Source organism: Bacillus rossius, chromosome 1, assembly GCF_032445375.1.
Source record: "Bacillus rossius redtenbacheri isolate Brsri chromosome 1, Brsri_v3, whole genome shotgun sequence".
Classification (NCBI taxonomy): Eukaryota; Metazoa; Arthropoda; class Insecta; order Phasmatodea; family Bacillidae; genus Bacillus; species Bacillus rossius.
The window spans coordinates 287,383,791-287,405,457 of record NC_086330.1 but is presented as its reverse complement, the minus strand read 5'-3'; the positions used below and the strand labels follow the sequence as shown (position 1 = coordinate 287,405,457).

General features: G+C 35.6%; 1 protein-coding gene across 1 annotated transcript in view; it reads right to left on the bottom strand.

Annotated features, from left to right (window-relative positions):
- Positions 1–21,667, bottom strand: part of LOC134527696 (probable mitochondrial glutathione transporter SLC25A40) — a 114,097-nt gene that overhangs the window by 67,395 nt on the left and 25,035 nt on the right. Inside the window, exons 5-7 of the mRNA XM_063360600.1 lie at positions 10,323–10,420; positions 9,663–9,744; positions 9,207–9,372 (exon numbers count right to left, since the gene is read on the bottom strand). Coding sequence (XP_063216670.1) covers positions 9,207–9,372; positions 9,663–9,744; positions 10,323–10,420 — 346 coding nt within the window. The remainder of the gene's footprint in view (positions 1–9,206; positions 9,373–9,662; positions 9,745–10,322; positions 10,421–21,667) is intronic.

Here is a 21,667-nt window from a genome sequence, read left to right as displayed (position 1 = left end):
GGCCACATGAACAGGCAGAACCAACACAACCTCCTATTAGAGTATCACACCGCGTTCCACAGGTACCAACACATTTAAGGGACCACTTTCGAGGTCAAATCACGACGGCGGAGTCCAGAGGGACGACGGGGCTATCACCAACTCCGGAAAGGGAGGACCCACACCCATTTTTCAATCCATTAATAGGCTCGCAGTCGAGTACAAATGAAACTCCACAAAACTCACTATTTGCACCCTTCAGATGGGTCATGCCAGAACCACCACTAATTCAATTGTAGAAACACATTTACTCGGTATGCCACGCCGAGCGGCCTCACCTCGCTCTAACCTCCTTAGTGCGACGAACCAGTGCACCACTTCCATGCGTGTGAGGAGTAGTGTTGTTGAGCATAACGGCCTCGTTGGGGGGGAAGAGGGGGCATTTGACGCCAACCGCCTGTGCTCCCTCTGGTTCGCACAGGCCGTTATGTCACAACAACACTTACTCTTAAGTGCATCGAACACGCCCGAGCGTGATGCCCGCCGAGTGAGTGAAAGTGCACCGCGACGAACACCAAGTCAATTACAGCGACCGGCCGGGTGTGGCAATGCGCTAAATTAAATCAGTAATTATTCTTTTAAAATAAAAACAACCACATTAATAACAATTAAAAGATAATTAATTCAAGGGAAATTATGTCCAATTGTTCAATAATCATGTATTGTCAAATATGTCAGCTAAGTCCAAAACTGGTCGCAGCTGTTTTCCCGCGCTTCACGTGTCTTGGCGCGAGGACGCGCGGCGCCCTCGCACTCAGTTGCCGTCATGAGCTCACAGGGGTCGGTCGCTCCACGAACGCAGAGCCTACAGATTTCGCGCCACATCCAAGTCATCAGCATAGTGTAAGTTTATTAAATCCTTTTTTCAGCTCTGCGCCCGACCCCACTCAGTCGTACATCATTTCGTGCGACTCATAACTTAACGCTTTTATTCCCAACAGGGAGGTTTCTATTTACTACGTAATTTTCATGTCCTGAGTAGACGGACAGTGTAAATGAGTCTTACGCAGTTTTCAGGCTTCGAAGCCAGTTAATCATCATTTGTCATAGGCTCCTAGCCAGCCTCGTGTGTCGAGTTCTAACTCGTTAATCTATGTATTTATGATTTATCTTATTTAACTGTGTAACATCTATCTTGCAATCTAACCACGTAATAACTGTTTCAATCTGTAATAAGTGACTGTGACTTTTATGTTCTCATCTAGCCAGGCCTACGTACATTTCGGTACATTAACGTTTTGTAAAAGGTTAGATTGCAAATAACTTTAGAACTTTCAATTGTATGTGCTGTTTTACATGTTAATGTCATTGCAGCATAGTAGCTCCGCGATTATTTGCCGCATCCTTCACGTCGATAACGGCCACAGTATAAGTCCGCACATACCGTTTTGCCATATATCCTGGTCGCGCATTGTCTACGTATAGAGACTCGCATGCAGAGACGGTCAGACAACATACGCGGCCAATCCTTGGACAAGTGTGTGTAACGGTTTTTAATAAAGTGCAGTGTCATGTCAATCAGTTTACCATTTATTTATAAGGCGTCCTGGCTGGCCTGAACAGCCCGGGTAGATTTCGAACCGCGACACGCTCCTGCCTGCAACCACGAGGCCGAGTCCCCGTTATTGCCCCCTGATATCATTTTCCACTTAATAATTACTCAATAACTTAAACAGGCAGCAGGAGTGGCGTCTTTTCTAACTGTAGGCTATTACGCCTATTACACCTAACCCAAGACATGCAAATTAGTTTGTAGCACACAACACTAAAACAGTAATATTTTATTCCATTTTGCGTTTTGTGAAACAAAATTTGACAGTTTTCATAAAATAACTGCTGAGTCATGTGCTTACGAAGGCTAAAACCTAATAATATATTTTTTTAGTTAGGCAGAACATCCTTCAGGTCTCAAGTGTAGCTATTTTTTAATGTACATAATAGTGTACATAGGGTCTGAGGAGGTTTTAATATGAAATAATATTTAAAAAAAAAAAAAAAAGATCGTGATTACAGCAGCTAAAGGAGTATGACTAACCAGGGGAAGAGAAACTTAACTGAACAGCTGAGGGCCATGACTGACTAGCAGACAGGGAGAGGAAGAGAGCGGAAGTATTCTTTTTTGATGGCCGCCAAGCGGACGTCAGGTCCGGGGTGTGACCTCGCAATGTGCTATTAGGACATACATTTTCTTTGTATCGTCAAAGCTTCACCTGGCACTACATTTATCAGTTTTTTCTTTTAGTTTGAACTGAATTTGAATATCAAATTAATCTTGAATATGAATATAGAATCTTAATAGTAAGAATAATAATTAGAAACCCGCTAAAATTTTTTCTATTATGAATTAAATAAATACATATGGTGTACACAAACGTGTACTAGAATAAATTAATATTTTCTTTTAAAATTACGTTTGAACTCCAATACAGGAATTAATATTAGGGTGCCAGAGGTATACAACATGTGAAAGTAAAAATAATACTCTTAATAATTATTTTTATTAAATTAAACATATCAACATGAAAAACCTAGAGTCATGGTGTCACAAAAACAAATATTAAATAGCTAAATTAGTCCAGTTTATGGGTTTCTCGCAGACAAACTGACTCTTAAACAAAATAAATAAAATATGCTAAGTTCCTGGAAGTGTTCACAACATAAACGTTTTGGGTTTGCTCCGGTTTGCTCGAGCACGAGATTCCTAGCTGCAGGACCTCTGGTCCTGTGTGTGATTAATTTGCAGTTCGTAATTAAGTTAATTATTTTTGCCGAAGAGTCAATGTCGACGTTAATTTTGTTTTGGATTAAACTTTGTCCTGATAATGTTTATTGAGGTTGACGGTAAAAATTACATTGGCGTCCCTACACAAGGACGATGCAGACCATACCTTATGACTGGACGATAATGATCGTCCAGAAAATCCGTCGCAACTCACGGAAATTGAATGCCTAACATCTGCATTCAATGTCAGGGCGTCTCTAACAATTGCCCTGGATGTAGACGTAATTTTCACAGTGCTAACGCCGAAAATAACCTCGCCACGTAGAAATATTCCCCGAGGGAATTAACTTCACCACGCACTAAATGGCGTCATTCTCACTCTTTTTTTCTTCTCTCTTGCTTAAATGTATTGTTAATTGAAATAGGCCAATCACGGCCGCGTCACGTACGTGTCCTTTTTACCTAAGCCAATAAAAACGTCACTTTAACACAAGCATAGGCTCGTCGAAGCTGTTCAAAACCGTGCGCTTTATTTATATCAGCAGTTGTCATGACGACGCAGCACGAGCTGCGCGCGTCACCATGCGAGAAACAAAACAAAACACTGCCGAAAGTCCAGGAAGCGGTATTAACCTCGAACGTAAAACAATAACAAACAGTTTCAGTTAGTCTGATAATACCGTAGTATCACAATGGAAAGAAAAAATAAATGTGTAGTGGCTTCTAGAAAACTAGACAAATGATACTAAAGTGAAAGGTCGGTTAGGTTAAGTCCACTACAATAGTTATCTATAAAAGGTATAACATTGCAGAATTCCTGCCCCCTATTACCAACAACACTTTGACTAAGAAAATGTTTTATGTTTGAGGTTTTTTTTTTTAATGTTTCATAATTATATTGTACTGATGTTTCTTTTATTATCCATAAGCATATCAAATTAGGTTATGTTTTGTTTAAAACTGAATGTAATGTGTTTTACTATTTGTTTCACTGTAATTTACTTAATCACTTAAAATTATCATGTATATTAATTACATAGGTGCGACACACTTTTGCCGGTAAGTTATTTTCTTGAGGTGGTGTGATGTGTCTTCCCAGACTTATAGAGAGAAACATTTTTTCAGTATTTTTGCCTATATGGTCAGGTACTGAATTCTGTGTTGTGATTGGTCAGTTGGCACCCTGGGTTGCCTCCCTTTGTTTTGGCTTTGTTAAAGTAAGGTAACTGCATGGTGCACGTTAGTTGTAGCTCGATCATTGCTATGTGCAGCCGCGTTGTCGGCAGCTCATCAGAAACAATGAAGTAACAAAATGAATAGCCAGCCAACTTTACGCCTGATGGTCAGGGTCAGTTTCACTTAAAATTAAAACAAGTGACTTGAATTTTTTTTTGTTTGTTAAATGAGTGAATGTGATACATTGTCTGGAACTGTAAGTTACGATCTACTCTTTTGTTTGTTTTTGTTTTGAGGAATAATAATGAAAAACCGCCTTGAACTCTTTCATTTTATGCAAAGATGAAAGATCCTAAGGAAACAATTTATCTTTGATGTTGGCAACTATACAAATTAAACAATAAACCAAAATTTTCAAGTGTTTAAATTGTCTTTGTTATTTTTCTGGGTTGTATTACCAGGCCAACCTGGAATGTACCAAAGGTTTGTTAAAATATTTAAATTATGAAATAAAAAATGGTGTTTTTAATAGGGCTGAGCCGATCACTAAATTTGCCGATCATTCCGCTACCGATCATTGCCGATCAGACAAATTAAGATTACATATATAGCTTGTTTGATGTTACTAATAAAAATCTAAAAAAAATTTTAATGACAAAGTTACCTAATGATAACTTACCATTTATTTAACACTTCTGACAGAAGACAATTTGTTCACTGGTTTTTAAAAATGAACAATAATATAATGTAAGCTAAGTATTTCCTATTTCTACTATTTATAGACCTTCCCACCCCACAAACCAAAGTACCCATGCGACACTTTTCACAGGTCTTGAAAATAAGTGCTTTATAATAACTACAAAAGATTTTCCAAATAAATACGTAACTAAATGCTACTGCAATACTAAGAGTGCAACACAATATGCAATAAACAAATTCAGTGACACACATGGTAATTCTTGATAAATTGTTTTGAAAATAAACAGTATATCATGTGTTGATATTTAATATTCCTAGGGTGTGACATTTCAAGCACTGATTTTTTTTTGGAACATGGAATCAATGGTTTCTTGCTTCGCGGTTACAGTTGGAGTGCATGTAGTAGACTCGGAAATTACTTCTGGTGAGCTACTTTTGCTGGTTGAAGGTAATGCGGGACATGGTGAAATTTCACTTAACGAAATTTTATTGTAATGGAATGAATGGAGATGCCTCGATAAATTTGTGGTTGTAAATTCCCTGCTGTTTGTACCACCACGAGATATACCCGCACCGCAAAACAAACATGTTGCTTTTACACTGTCTTTATGTGGCAGTTTAAAATATTTCCACACGAAACTACTTTTATGTGCCATTGTAACCAACAAACTTTTAAAAAATCACTAAAATAGACAACAACGTCATCGGACTATGACCATATAGAAACACACTACGGCATATATAAATACCAGCAGTGATCCAAACTGTTTCCAATATTTAACTATCACTGACATGTATCACAGTTTTTCTGCTCGTTCCCCCACGTACTGATATGCAATGGAACACACCCTAGACGATACGAAAGTTGGTTAACCTGCAGGCGAATGTTTTGTTTTGTATTTTGTGGTCAACACACAATATTCTATGGCTGTGGTTTTGTAAGTGCAATAGACGTAAGTTAATTTCATAAAAATCGAAGTTTTCATTGTAAATTATTAATAACTCCGTAAAATAATGGTTTGGCATATTTTAAAAATACCCATATGCAAATTAATACTGTATATTTGTGTTTTTGTTGATACGTGATTGTAGGCCTACCTTATTTAGTTATTTTGTAAGTAAATTTAAAACGTACAACTTCACATTTTTAAGCTTAATTCAGTATTTATTAATTTTGATTTAGTATGTAATGATCGGCGTTTGGTGATCGAAAATAATTTGCAGATCGGTGCCGATGCAGATGTGTTAAAATCGGCCGATTATTGTGATCGGTGATCGGTGATCGGCATCGGCCCAGCCCTAGTTTTTAATTAAGCAGCTAACAAACCTTTCATTTCAGTTTCTATTTGTTTTATTTTCCAGAACCTGCTACTCTACATATTCATCCAGAAACTTTCATGAACCGCAAAATGCTGTGAAATCCAATGCAATCCATTTTATGAAAAATCAGAATTTTTTTTTATAAAATGCTGTATTAGAAATTAGTGATTAAATGAGCTCATATTTTGATATTTAAACCCTAGTTATTCACGTGTTTTCGTAGTTAACGGCAGCCAGGTAAAAAATATTTTAATTTGGCAGTATTACAAATACAATTTCTGCTTATTTCATTTAATATCTAAAACCATTATTTACGTTTTTTTTAGTGATGGTTCGAATCCCATTTTTCTCGAATCCGAATCTCGAATCCGAATCCCAAACAGTACCTCGAATCCACCCCTCGAATCCGAATCCAGTTCTCAAGGGTTAATTATAAAATAATTTATAAAATAAGAGAAAAAATTAAACATTATGCAGAATTATTTAACCCTTTAAATTTTTATTTAAAAAAAAAACAAGGATTTTGACACGGTCTGGATCAAGACGATTCCGTTTTTGGTCACATATGTTTCCTGCAGTGCTGAACAAACGTTCAGAGAACACTGTCGCAGGTGGTGAACACAAATATTTTTTGGACAGTTTATGTAGCCTGGGTGAACACGCAGACTGAGTTTTCCAGTGTTCGAGAATGTTTATTTCTGGGTTAACTGTAGGATCACGTAAGAATCTGGTCACTTCATAAATTGCTGTAGAATCCGACTTGGTGGATTTAAGGCATTCAGGCATTATCTGTGAGTACAGTGATTCATGTATCCACGGAAATCGGAAAACGAAATTCAACATCCGACGAAACAATATTTTGTAGTTACCAACTTGACATTTGTTTAAAGTCCCAAATGAAGGTAAACGCTTTCCTGAAATATTGAATGGAAACTGAACGGCGCCATCTTGGCTTCAATGGTTTTAGGCCATAAGAAATATTGTTGTGCGTCTTTTAAAATTAAGACTCACTAAAGCATAGTGATTAATATTCCCGAAGTTAAAAGTGACGGGGTGTTTTCTCTAGTTTACCCAATAAAATTTTTTCTATTAATATTAGTTATTTTTTATGTTGCTCAAAATGATTGGTTAACAAATTCATTGGTTGGCCATCATGTAATTCTCAGATAATACATATTTTAACGTTGGTAGTCTACACAAACCAAACTTGGTCCTAAAAAAATTCATAAATAGAATGTGTATCAGAATATTTAAAATTGAAATGTGATTAAAATAATAATAGTATAATGTATTAATTTTTGTCATTCATTATTTCATTGTTATTACTACATGTGGGACCGTAACTTGTGATGAAAGTCGGCATTATTGTTGCATTACTAAGTAACAGATTTCTCGGTAAAGGTATTTAAAAAAACAAGATTCATATTTAGTCTAGATCCTAAATGTGCTTTATTTTATTTTTTAGCATATTCTGAGAATACATATGTGATTTATGCCCTATTTAATGCCAATATAGCGACAATGCATCCATGTTCATGAATATAAAGTAAGTTTCCCAAATCAGTACATGTTTCATAATTTTTTTAATATAATAACGAATTAAAAGTACAATACAGTAGAACCTCGTTAATCCGTGATGCGCTAATTCGGGAATCGGATAATCCGGGACGATTTAAAACAGAAGAAAAAAAAAAGTAAAAATTGTCAGCGCTTAAAATTAAGGTCACGCGGGCCGGCAAACACTACAAGCCATCGTGTGGGCCGCCAAACTCTGCAACGCTGTTTGTACCGACCCTTTGTGTCGCCTCCCTTTCAGCTGTCACATTTGTCACTCTTTAAACTTGAGGGGGATGTCCTGACTTCTGCTTCCCGTCTCTCTTTGTTTGTTTCCACCCGCCAACGCAGGGCAGGCGCCTGGCGAGTGACGTGTCTGGCTGGCATTCCGTTGTACGAGGTGGAGGGGGGGAGGGGGGGGGGGTGCAAGGTCAGCACGATCTTATCTTTCACTCTTCGGCTGTTGTAAATGACCGTGAACTAATGGCTAGGCAGTGCTGTATTTTTTTAAGCCGAGACACTAATTCGAAGACGGCCGGCCCTTACCGTGAATGGCCTTAACCCAGCTGCACGCCGGTGTCTGAGAAGCTTGACAGACCTTCCGGGCTTTTAATCGCTAGTCCGTGAAATTCGGTAATCCGTGATTATCTCGGTTCCGACCATCACGTATTAACGAGGTTCTGCTGTACCTCAATAGGATGTGTTCCAAGGAAAACGTAAACAGGCCAAGTAAATTGTAAGCATTTAAGTTTTTAAAGTACTACATTTACATCAATATTTTTCCTCGAATCCCGAATCTTTTCCCTCGAATTTCGAATCTTTCAAATACTAGAGATTCGGTGGGATTCGATGATTCGAGCGGCCCATCCCTAGTTTTTTTTATATATATTTTTTGAGTTGCAACTTCTGTTTCATCAAAAATAAATACAGCAGGTAAAATGCTATTGAGTCACATGGTGTTAGATCGATTGTTACTATTGATTTGTACGCCGTTGAAATTAAAGTGTTTACTTCTTTTATTGACCATTACAATGGAGTGTGTGTATTTTGTGGTGTTGTAGTCCATGGTTGTGAACAATTATTTATTTTTTCCCACATCTGGTGCATCTGATGAAATGGGATACAAATAATACTTGTTTTTCAAGTTTGAAATGACAAATATGACTTTTTTTTTTTGGAATTGTTCCTGCAATTTTTCCATAGCTGTTTAGCAGACAGTAGTGGGAGCAAAAAAAAACTTGTTGAATGTTTAAAATGTCATTTATAGTTCATGTTTTTGATTATTAAGTCTCATTAAAATATCAAAAACGGGTATTTAAATCACACAAATGATAAGCTCAACAGTGAACGTTGGTATACTACAACCTTTCCAGGTATGCTATGTCAAATATTCAAAAGCAAACTAATATTTGTTATTTCGAAGTGTTATTCAGGGTCAAATCGAATAAAAATAATTATTTGTATTCAAAAATTTGAATTTTCACACCGGTGTAATGAGAAGGAAACAAAGTGTCGCCGCATGGCAATTGTATTGACATGCAGTATCAGTATCAGAAAACTCCTTACAACAAAAAGTAAACAGAGAGGGAAGAGACAAAAATGAAACACTACTTAAAACCCAACAGCTACAACAGCAGAAAGCTGAATGTGTCTGGGCGGTTGTCTTTGCTACGACTGGGCACGCTGCATGTTGTACCTGTAGAAGAAGTTCTTGCCGTACTCGAAGGATGCGATCATGATGGCACAGGCTGGGGACACCCGCACGAGGCGGGGCCCCAGCCCCGCGTACAGCCCCTTGATCCCGCGCTGGTGGAAGATGCGCTTCATCACCGAAGAGAGGGAGCTGCTCTTCTTGGGAGGATCTACGACAAGCCAAGACCCTTTAGAGTAGAACCATGTTGTAATGTTTCCCAAGGGGGGGAAAAAAACATAGGAATGATAATGTTATAATCAAAAATGACACTTTTAGGACCTTATCTATTAATTATCTCTTAGCAATAATGTTACAGAAGGCACATTTAACAGATTTATTACTATACCTAAATAATTCTGGAACCATTTTGACACCTTCACTCAATTTACAATCAAATACTTTCTTTTGCAAATACACCAAATCAACAATAGTCATGGTAGATAAATTACAAAACCTTACCTGAAAAAATTTCCTTTTCTCCAAATTCAATCTGCTGGTGAGTTTTCACAAGATCAAAGGGATGAGTACAAACAGCAGCAATCTGCAAAAGATACAATAATCTGTAACACGTTACAAAATGTTGCCACACTAAAATTAAATATGCAACATGAACTCATCAACAACCATGTTTGATAAGGATAACATACTGTGGCCAATGTAAGGAACGTATACAACCTCTTGTGGGGGCAGCCTGCCTTAGTGCTGGATATCATAAGACAAATGGGGTAGAGGATAATGAAGAGAAAAAAATAAGGAAAATAAATGTGAAAAAAAATAAGAGAAAGAATGAAAAGAGGAGTGGCTGAAGTTAACGAAGATAATGAAGATGCAAAGATGACATACTAGAGGAGAAAGAAAAAAATGAAGAAAAAAGGTAAAGAAAAATGAGTGAAGAGAAAGAAGATAATGATTATGGAAAGAGTAAGAGAGAAAAAAATGCAGAAGAGAATGAGAAAGAAACATGAAGATGACATGAAATAGAATAAAGATTGTGCAATATGAAAAACAGAAAGAATATGTAAATAAGAAAAGGAAAAAAAGACATGAGTAATGTCAAAGTTAATAAGGAAAAGACTAAAGTTTTGTTATAGGCTTGTGTATAACACGACAAATACTTACACTCCCTGCTGTTGCTCCGGCCATAAAGCTGTACTGGAAAGACGGTTGCTCCGCCGGATTATATTTTTTTATCGTTTCGTAGCTTGCCCAGTAAATAGCTGTAAAAATAATTAAAAAATTGTTCAGAAAAGCTTTCACATGGGAAAATCTTTGCAGGACAATAAACTGTTCTATTCATCCGGCTAGAATTAACTGAATATATAAATATTAACTAAACTTGTTTAGGGCTGATTGTGAGCTGGCCGTCTCAAGAGATAATGAATTATGCCTAAGGGTTTAATGTTTAATTACTTTAGAAAAACCACCAGCTCATTGCTAAGTTGATGACATACCCCACTTGCATAAAATTCTGGGTGGAAACCTATTATAACATTTACATATGAGTGAAAACTTGTAACATGAAAATGAAAAATGGAATTAAAAATAAGGTTTGAAAACCATGTACAGGTTTGCACAAACATGATCAATGCACCATAGTTGGAAACGTATATATTGATATCACTTAGCATGAATTTGTACTAGATGAACTTAAGCTAATTGAGTGTGAGGTATTTAAAATTTTTTAAAAAGTCTTTTGAAAGCTAGAATGACTTAACTCAAACAAGCCACAGGTAGGGTAATATGGGGTAAACTGGTGGTGGAGTAAATCAGAGGTAAAAAGTTTTTTTTTCCCCACACCACTTTTGCACAATAGATTACATAAAAAGCACGACGCCAGAAGCAGTGTCATCACCCAGCTTGTTGATCAAGACGGGTTCACTCTTGTGCAACACAAACACATGTACGTGTTAAAACAGACTGTTAAAGCCCGTGAACAAGAAATGATCCCCCTCCCCCCCCACATGCAAATGGGAGTCCAAAATACTTCCACATTAAAAACTGTTGCTAAACCAACAGTAAAAAAAACTAAGGCTTTTGATTTTCACCATGTTTGATCTTGATATTCAAGAAAAAAGAAATCTCTGATTACATCTCAAACGAGCTTAATCTTACACATGTCAAAGTCGTGACTCGTATTAACATCATTGTGTTTTGGTCTAGCAGGTGTCTGATAAGCTCCTTCTACGGCAAACTCCATCCTGACCAAATCTACAACTCTGACTCTTCCACAACTAATAATGTTCACTCAGAAAATGCTAGCCCCAAAGTTTTCTCAGTTTCTAAAATCTCATTGGTTTCCTACAGTGGTGCCTTGAAGGGCATAGTAAAACTTTTTTGTGCATTCTAATACGAAGGAGTGGGAGTTCTTTTACCAAAATGATAGAGGTCTTAGAACAAAATCTGTTGAATTTTCAGATAAAATTCTTAGCTCTCAGTATGATATCATTTTTTTTAACTGAAACCTGACTTAATAACTCTAATTTAATTTCTCATTATTTCACAGACAATTATCATATCTTCAGGAATGATAGAGATGCTTTGCTGACTGAGAAAGTACACAGTGATGGTGTTTAAACAGCAGTAAACAAACCACAACTTTCCTTCAGTTCAACTTATCAATTCTCTAGATTACCCAGGGGCCCGTTTCACGAAAGTACAAGTCTTGTTCACCACAATTGTGTGTAACAAGTACTTATTACTACAAGTTGTCAGCAACAAGTGTTTCACGTATCTTTGGAAAACTTGTTGGTGAAAAGACTTGTCCGTAACAATTCTTGTTACCAACTAGACTTGTCCGCAACAAGTGTTGTCAGTAACAAGTATAAACATAACCTATATTCAGAAGTACATTCGCATGATAAAAATTTCTAAACATTTTGCAGTCGCTAATAAGATTCTTATCCTACAAGAAATCAGAGATAAGAAGGAGACACTGTTTGGACCATTTTCTTGTACCTTAACAAAGGAAATGAAAACATCATGCTACAAATTCACTTGTAATCACAAGTGTTCACTTGTAGTTTCGTGAAACACCATGTTTACATTTTTTTTACAAGTTTGTCAGGATTTACTTGTTACGAACAAACTTGTAGCTTTGTGAAACGGGCCCCAGGAATAAAGCTGTGTGGGTGAAAATTAAAACTCCGTCGAACAAATCTGTCATTCTCAGTAATATCTACTAACCTCCACATACTACTCTTAATTCATTTCAGTCTTATTTTGAAGTGCTTAAAGATAAACTTGCCTGTTATCAAAATTATAATATTGTGTTTCTCTGTGATTTTAATGTGCCTGGTATTAGTTGGTCCTCTAATCAGACACACAATATCGTACGTTCATTCGCTCATCAGAAAAAGGCACTAGCTCTGCTTAATTTCTCATCCAGTCTTGGTCTAAAACAGTATAATAAAATTTTTGATTCTAAAAACCTTTTAGATCTTTGCTTTAGTACTAACTTATCTCAATGCACTGTATTTCAAGCAGAAGATCCACTCGCCAAAGAAGATACATATAATCTGACCTTAATAATAAAAATATTTATGGACGCTTTACCTTGCAAAATAACTTCTTGAGTTACCTTTAGGACTTCAAAAATGGTGATTTACTTGGCCTTTATAATGCCATAAAATAATTGAATTGGTCTAATTATCACAAAACCTATGATCCCAATGATTTAGTAGAACAACTTACTTCCTGTATATACAATAATTTGAATGTCTTTATTCCTGTAATAATGAAAAAGGCCTCCAAATACCCTTGCTGGTTTTCTAAAGAGTTAATACATGCTTTAACATCTAAGATATGAAGCGGCCCGTCGCCTCGTACGTTGCTACGTCACAGCCTTCCCACCCCTCTCTCCTGTCTCCTCCTTTCCCTGTGAGTTTGTTTCCTCCCTCCTTCTCTTTTCAGCTTCCCCGCCGAAACTCTCCGACCGCAGCGCGCTCTATGCGAGGCTTTATAAGCAGCTGTCCGCTGAGCCTCGGCCTCTTTAGCTTACCATACTTTGAGCTGTGATAAGCATGTGATCAGTCAGTTTGTTAGGCAGTGACGGCGCTGAGGGAGAGACTGCTGTGGTTTATTCTCATCAAAATGTTTTTTGCTCGCAAGAGATGGCCGTGTGGTAAAGTAGCTACAGTTAGCTCCGAGGATCCCAGCATTTAAAGTAATCTAAAAGGTAATTGTTTGCCATCATGCAGGTTTGTCTTTGAATGGCTGCTGGGACCTTGATGGTTCACCTATTCCAGGTTCTTGTCCCTCTTTTCATGCCGCGGTTTGCATTGCCATCCGTTCATGCCTATCGTCTCCTGATGTCGTTGTCCCTTATTTTTTAAGCACCATAAGTGCCTGTGTCACAAGTTGCCTGCCTGAGTGCCTTTGCTATGCTTTTGTCTTTCGTATTTGTTTCTCGCCACGTCTAGGTAAGTGCTCCCTCGAGCCGTGCACTTGTTACGTATCGGGAGCTCGTGGTTCGTAGGAACCTGTAAATGGCCATGCCGGCCTTGATATCTAAACTACATGTTACGATTCTTTTATTCTTTTTAAATATTATCTTTTGTAACTAGCTTGTTGTAGCTCCGCGCGGAGCACATTGGTACTCTATGTAATATTTTGTTAGATCCTCGTATAATTTCTAAATTAAACCTAAATTCCTGTATCATGTATGCGTGCTTCCTATGCACGTAGCTTGTATCATTTTAGAGGCAGTATTCGCTAGTGTGCTATGGAATGCTTCATTATTGGGCAACGCACATGTTATTTAACTTAAAATGCGTAAAATGTATGACCGTTTAGGCTCATGAGAATTGAGGTTGCATTATGAATTTGTCACATACTTAATGAACTTTGGCTGTGGCCTTATTGGAGCATATGTTGGTGAAGAAATTATCTGAACTTAATTATTGTCCTCTTTTTGTGTCCTTGTGGAACAGCGTAATCTCATGTTGTATTTTGTATGTAATTTGTGAACGTTCATGGAAAAAAATTTACTAAAAGAACACAATTAGATTAAACATATTATTCTTATTCTTCCCATTTATATTAATCTTATTATATATTGTTTTTACAAGACACGCTCTGCTAGGTACCCTCAGTAGAAAGGGTGAAATTATACAGTCCAATACTGATATTTCGGAGTTGTAGGGACCTGTCGAGCGCCGTGTGTAGCTTGGTGTGAATAGTATGGTGTTTTGTGAACTAGTTTGTTCACACCATGCTGCAGATACATTATCCTAACCTTTACAAAGGAAATATCAATATGTATTACTATTCTTGTTTTCTCACTACCTCAAGCAGGCCAAGAACTTACTTAAGCGTGACTAAATTAATTGGACCAGAGCCATTAATAATAACAAGACCAATCCTAAAAATTTCTGGCATTACATCAAAGTACTTAAAAATGGTTTCTATGAACATCATGCTCTTAAAGTCAATGGAGTTGTATCTAGTGATCCTGTAGTACTATCTAATATTTTTTCTGATTATTTTTCTAGTGTTTATGTGTCCTCTAATTATAAGTCCCAACCCCCTCTCCCAAAGATCTGTTAACACACGATCACAGTTCCTGACATTTCCGAAAGTTTAGTACTTTGGGGAATAAAGTCCCTACATTCGTCCTTGTCCTCTAGTCCTGACAGAATTCCTAACTTTATTCATAAAGGTTCCCCTTCTAAAACATTTATTCAACAGAAACTTAAAAACACAAGTTTTTCCTGATAATTGAAAATTATTCCCATTTTTAAAAGTGGGTCTAAATTTAATGTGTCAAAATATTGATCTATCCCTCTTCTTAATAGTTAATCAAAATTTTTGAAAAAAATTATATTCAAAATTATTAATTTCCCTTTGAAAAATAAATTACATCACAATCAACGTGGGTTTAGATCTGGCAAGTCATCTGCCACCATTCGTATCACCTTTTTTAATCCTATCTTCAATGCAGTTACTAATAGAGGCCAGGTTTATGCCTGCTATTTTGATTTGGCAAAAGCTTTTGATTCTGTTAATCATGATATTCTACTTATGAAATTTTTTAATTTTGGACTTTGCCATAATTTTAACTGGTTTACGAGCTATCTCAAAAACAGATGTTGTTATGTTTCCATTAATAACTGTAATGCTTCATTTTATTTAGCCAGTTCAGGTGTTCCTCAAGGTGGTAGGTACCTTGTCACCTCTACTCTTAGATATATTTATTGATGATATCTCTCATGTTTTGTTCCATTTATCTGGGGTACTGTATGGAGATGATTTTAAAATTTGTAGAACCATCACTTCCCTTAATGACTGTCTCTTACTTCAATCAGACATTAATGCAATCTATAATTGGTATAATCTTAATTTTGTATCTCTCAACTAGTAAGAAACCAAAATTATATCTTTACTAGGAAATATTTCCCCATGTCTTCTGATTATAAACTAGACAATAATATAATTCATCAAGCATCTAACTAAAAAGTTTTGGACATAATTATTGACTTAAAATTATATATTTTCACTTCCACCTAGATTACTTAATAGATCAAGAAAAACTCCTGGTTTAATCAAATATATATATTTTTATTTTTATTTAATTAGGTCGAAATTAGAATATTGTTCAATAATTTGGAATTCAACCAATTCCTCTGATCTGTTAAAATATAATCCATTCAAACTAAAATTGTGAAACTATGAAATTTAAAATTCTCCTCTACTCACAATCTTATTTCTTTAGCTGATCGTAGAGCTCTTCTCGATTATCTTTTCGTTAAAACTGTTATAACTCTTTATAATGAACAGTAATTACATTCTTGACAACAATGGACTCAATAGTTCCACTATTTCATAGGCGACTAGTCTACTTTATTCACTCTTAACAAAAAAAAATTATATTTTCTACAGACTTATTTCTAATTATAATAAGTTCATAGCTTACTATTTCCAAACATTTTATAATTTTTTTTTTAAATCCAAGTACTAAGTTTGTATCCATGTAATGTCTTTATCAACATTTGTAACTTGTTCATTGTGTTTAGTTTTAAGTTCTGTTTACAATTTATAGTGTTTATTGATAAGTAATTATATGTTTTATGTGTATTGTTTTTATGTTTATTTTCTGTTTGAGTGTTTGTTTTGTTTTTCCATATTTGTTTATATTTGTTGCTATCACCGCTAATGTGTAATACTATTGCCCTGGTGTGTCTGCCATTTTGCGACATTCTGTCTGCAATGGTACCGACGATGATGGGAGTCCATACATTGGCACAGTGATAACTGTGTACCTGTTTGTGAGTGTCATGCCCACCACAAAAGTTTAACTGTTGGTGTGCATGTAACAAATTAAAAATAAATAAATAAACTAAATAATTTGAACTATGCCAAACTTTGCTAAGCAACACTCTACTAAAAAAAAAAAGATGATTCAAATATAAATATTATTATTTTTTAATATTAAAGTGTTGTTTGAGCTCCAATTTACCCCAAATTTTTTAAATGAATCAAAATAAAGTTTGGAACCTTACCTCCACCCTCTTGGGGTAAACTAGAAATTATTTTATTTTTTAACTATTAATTTAAGTTTTTTTTCTTTTATAATAGGAAGACAGTATGAGCATGATTAAAAATATACTAAACTATCCACCAGTTATCTTATTTGCCCTATTAAAAGAAGTGCTGAGTGAATAACAGTAATAGCAATTATATAAAAAAACACACACACAGATATATATAAAAAAAACTAAGTTTGCATGTGTTTCCACATTGTGAAATTTCTCTTACAGGATACTTCTGAACAACAGACACTTTTAAAATCACTAGCAGAGCACTTGGGAAAATAATTTTTCATTAACAGATATTCAAATAAATGGATGCAGACACTAATTCTACACAAATAACTAGCTCGCTCACCTCGGTGCTAGAAAAGCCAGCGGAAAGAGTGTCTGTAGCATCTAGTGTGACTCTTTGGAATTTTATTCCTGCGCATCTTGTGTTATAGTAAGGTTGTGGCAAGCTCAGTTGTCCATATTCAGTGTTTCCAAATTCCTAATATAGACAATTTCCCTGAATCTTTTATGTTTTCCCTGCTCAACAAAACCTCATTTCCATGTCTACTCAAACAATATTGCACAGTAACATAAATATATTAAAACACCAAACTTACCTAAACACATTTCAAACAAACACGTCATATTGACCATAATTCACTTCTGAACAATGTGGCTGGTGGGCCTGCCATAATGTTTTAATTTAATCATATAGAAAAATTAAATGATTTAAGTGAAAGATCATTATGTGTTTTCTCATTATGCACAGTTGACAATTTGTTTACTTTAATTTTAGACAATCAGTAGTGGCAAAGAGTAATGTTTTGGTCTTTTCAATTGGTCTTGTCATTTAAAGGCAGCTTTAATGTCTTTTAATTATTTTGGTTTGCTTTATTGTATTTTAAAAAGAATTTTCAATTTAAAATATTTAACAATTATAAATGTATTAAAAAAAGTATAAGGTTTTGGAACAGCAGAGTTTGGATTATGCGCCCGGCTGTGGGTACGCAGAATAACGAACTGTTTCATTGCTTCGACACTGGAATTCAGGTGTAGTTACTGACATAACAGAAACAGCTGACTGTCAATCAGCGAGCCAAGAATGCTGCGGGAGTGGTGAATGAGAACTTGTGTGTTGATCACGAATAAGAGTAGACGCAAGCAAGTGAGACATGAAGGCAACGTGTTGGTTGGTGCAGCCGCCTACTAACTTTTCACTGGCACTATCGGCTTACCGTTTTCATGATCTATGGCAACAACATTAGAAGGAAGTCTGTTAGATTCTTTATATTTACTGGCAATGAAAGAACATCAAAGTAATTTGCACGCATCAACAGACATTATTGATTTAAAAAACCTTAATCAGCTTCATAACATTCTTGGTTGCTCCCAGAAACCTTTTACTTGCCCAGCCACGTATTTGGTTGGGTTTAATGGTAAAATTGCAATTTAGTGAGTTTTACAGCACGTGAGCCATCAACCAATAAACTACATGAACATTTTGTGCAATATTTACGTCATTTTGGGAATGTTTTTAGTATTTATTTTACAACTCATTTCTAGGAGAAAACTGCACCCTGTTTGTACATTATCAACAATCAAACTAAACATAGTATAGTATAAGAGTTGTTGTTTGATGTTAACATATTTTATTTAAACGTTTAGCCTTAAATATTTCCGAACTACTTCAACCTGCTATTTAGGAAATGTGAAGGTCATATTGTGATTCATAAATTTTGAACACTTCACTACACCTTTTGGATGTTACCATTTAATTTACAACGGAAAAAAAAAAAAATTGCTGAAAAGTGTTAAAACTGTTCATACGAGCAGCAGACAATATTGTACTGTTGCTGATTTTTACGTCCGCTTTTAAATCAAGTAAAATTACTAAGGGTTATGAAACAGACTGACCGCTAGTAAACAACATAATATATTTTTTCAAACACTAGCTGTGCATTGATGTCAAGATTTTCTATAAGTTTTTTTTTGTAAAAGTAAAATACTTTTAATAGCATTTTATGATTTTAAATGTTTTGGTAAATAATTATTTCTATGCAAATCATTGAAATAATTTTAAATATAATATTTTTAGTGTATATTTGAATGTTAAAATTATATTAATAACTTTTTTAGTAATTACTTTTAAGTAAAATATATGTAATGAGGTTACTGCCACAAGTGTTAGTGGATTTTGTTAACACTGCTAATTGCAAGGTGTTTGTTACTGTGCATGATTAATTTTTGCTAGGACACTCTGTAGCCCAATTTAATAATCCCTAAGTTTGAATATTCTCTGCTAGTGTGTTTATGTGTCACTCTCAGATGTTGGATTCTTCAGTAAATTTCATTTGGGGGCTTTATTTTAGCAGTTTATATTCCAACAAGAGAGCAACGGTCTTGTTCACTCTCATTTGGTGTGTTGGTAGTCCACTACGAGTGTGAAAACACACAGTTTGCACTGTTATTTACATTTTCCATCAATGTTGCCAGTCTGTAGTACAAAATCATTTCATTTTAATCAATTTTTAAAACTTCGATACGCTGGCCTCTTCTGTCGGAGTCAGATGTGTATCGGGTGGGTTGCCAATCCCGTGTTTTTCCACAATTCACTCGCTGCAGTTAATGGTCTTTCATGTTCAGTTTTAGTTCGTGTGATGACACAGTATTTCCATGGATTTTCACCCGAAGATACATTAATATATTGTATTTGCAACATTAATAGACAAGGTAAATATCGCCCCTTTGTGAAGTTCACAGACTACTACATAGATAAATGTCACGAAAGCTGTGCTGAACCAACGACTTAAAGACTAACCTATGACCTAAAGCCGAGGCCACACAGAAAGCTATGCTATATTTGCTACGCCAGGTGGCCAGACAGGATAGTCTAATTCGCAATGTCGGAGAGACGTATGCCGTGGGATTCAAGTGATGATTCGGATGATGATAATATTCTACTACCTCTCGCAGCATGTGAACATAAAAAGAAATGGGTTCGTAAATTTAATATAAAAACAAATGAATTTCATTTGATGAAGCAGTTGGTAGTTAAGACGAAACCAAATTTATGGATTACTTCAGGATAAGTTAAACTAAGTTTGTTAGCATCTCCTTGGAATCAAATCCCAGGCATTTTCCTACATATCCTGCCTTCTATATTCCTCCATCGATTTATTCCATAAACATGGATATTTTCGTAATCTTTCAAATAACATTTTTGTTGACTTGACTATTTAAAGCACAATAATGAGAGAAATTACATAAAAAGAAAATGCAGAAGTACAGCACAATTCTAAACGAAAACAGATGTTATTGTTTATCTGAGCATGTGAGAAGTCAGTGACATTTTAGAAAAATAGTCGAGATCCAAACACCTGGCGACGTCACCAAAATAATGAACACAGCTTTATGTGGCCAGTGACACCTGAGATGCAGCTGACTATTTTACTCACGTAGCAAACATCGTGAACCCTGTGTGGTCTTAGCTTAAATGTCAAACTATTAAAACAATGAAACTGAATTCTTCTGTTTCCTCAAACTCTAGTTCAAATTGTGTTAAAGATAAAGGATATAAGCTCATGTCAGCCACTGCAAAGGCTTTGACTGAAATATATAATTCAAGATGTCTGCACTTGCATGTGAAATTGCTTTTCATATTCATGAATCATTAAATAACTTTGACATTCCAGGTTGTGAAACTTTATTGGAAAATATTTGTGCTTAACTGGCTATCCTGACAGTCCAAACGGAGGAATTAAGAAATAAAAATTGTGTTCTAAAAGCTTTATTAAATGAAACTAGAAGTGAATTATCACAACTCACTGTTGCCACTGTAACTTAGCAGAAACATGATAACCATCTGACCCCAGCATCTCTTGACAAGACGACCAACATTCAAGTTACACAACATGCAGCTGTAAGTCAGTGAATAATGGCTGGTTGATGTCACTGCAACGTCATCAGAGCTCCACGGATGTACAAAGTCCACCAGTTAAAACTACTTCCTCCAGTCTTGAATTAAGCAAAGGAGCCAAAAACACCCCTAAAACTCCCCAGATTCACATTAGTAAAGTACCACCAAAAAACTAACAGTAACTAAAAATTATCTAGCATACTGGAAAGATGAGAGAAATGCAAATTGGAATTAGAAACCTCTATTTTGAAAAATATATTCAACCCTGTGCAGTTTAAATCTGTTTTTTTGTCTGATTCGACCATTCAGTCTTTGAAAGCAACATCACATCTTACGTAAAAAGTGAACTTGACACATCTTATCTACTAGCAGTCAAGCTGAAGACCAATATGACACGCTTCATTTTATGTGGCAATTAATGAGAATTACTATGATAGGCTAAATAATAAATAATAAAATATTGAATCTCTGGCTGATTAATTATAGTGTTTCATGATAAGACGCCACAATGAACAAATATAATATTCAGTTGCGATCAAGCCAAAAGTTAAACATCCAATCTTAAAGTAGCACAAACCCTTCACAACTGCAGACATCTGCTATGGCTTCTGAAGTAAACTAGGTTATATTATTGTCTAGTTCCACATCAGCGCCTGGATTAGCACCCTGACCCCGTCACTTGTCTTGCTGGATGTACGTACGTATGTACGTACGTACGTGCGTGTGTGCGCGTACGTGACATTTCTTATTAAAATTTTAGAGGTTTAAGAACTGAATCAGTAAAATTGTTTGATGACCTTTTACTATTAGATGATGATATTGTCTTGGTTTACCTAATCAGTACAGTATAAACTCTCGCTACTTTAATGGAAATTATGTTTTTAGAACAGAAATCCAAATCTGAAACTTATGGACAGAAGTCGAGGAGTGCTGATTGCTATCAACAAACAAAAATTGCACAATCCAAATATTTAACTCTTGGAAACATATTTTCCCTCAAATCTCACCAACTTATGATTCCTACTTTGAGG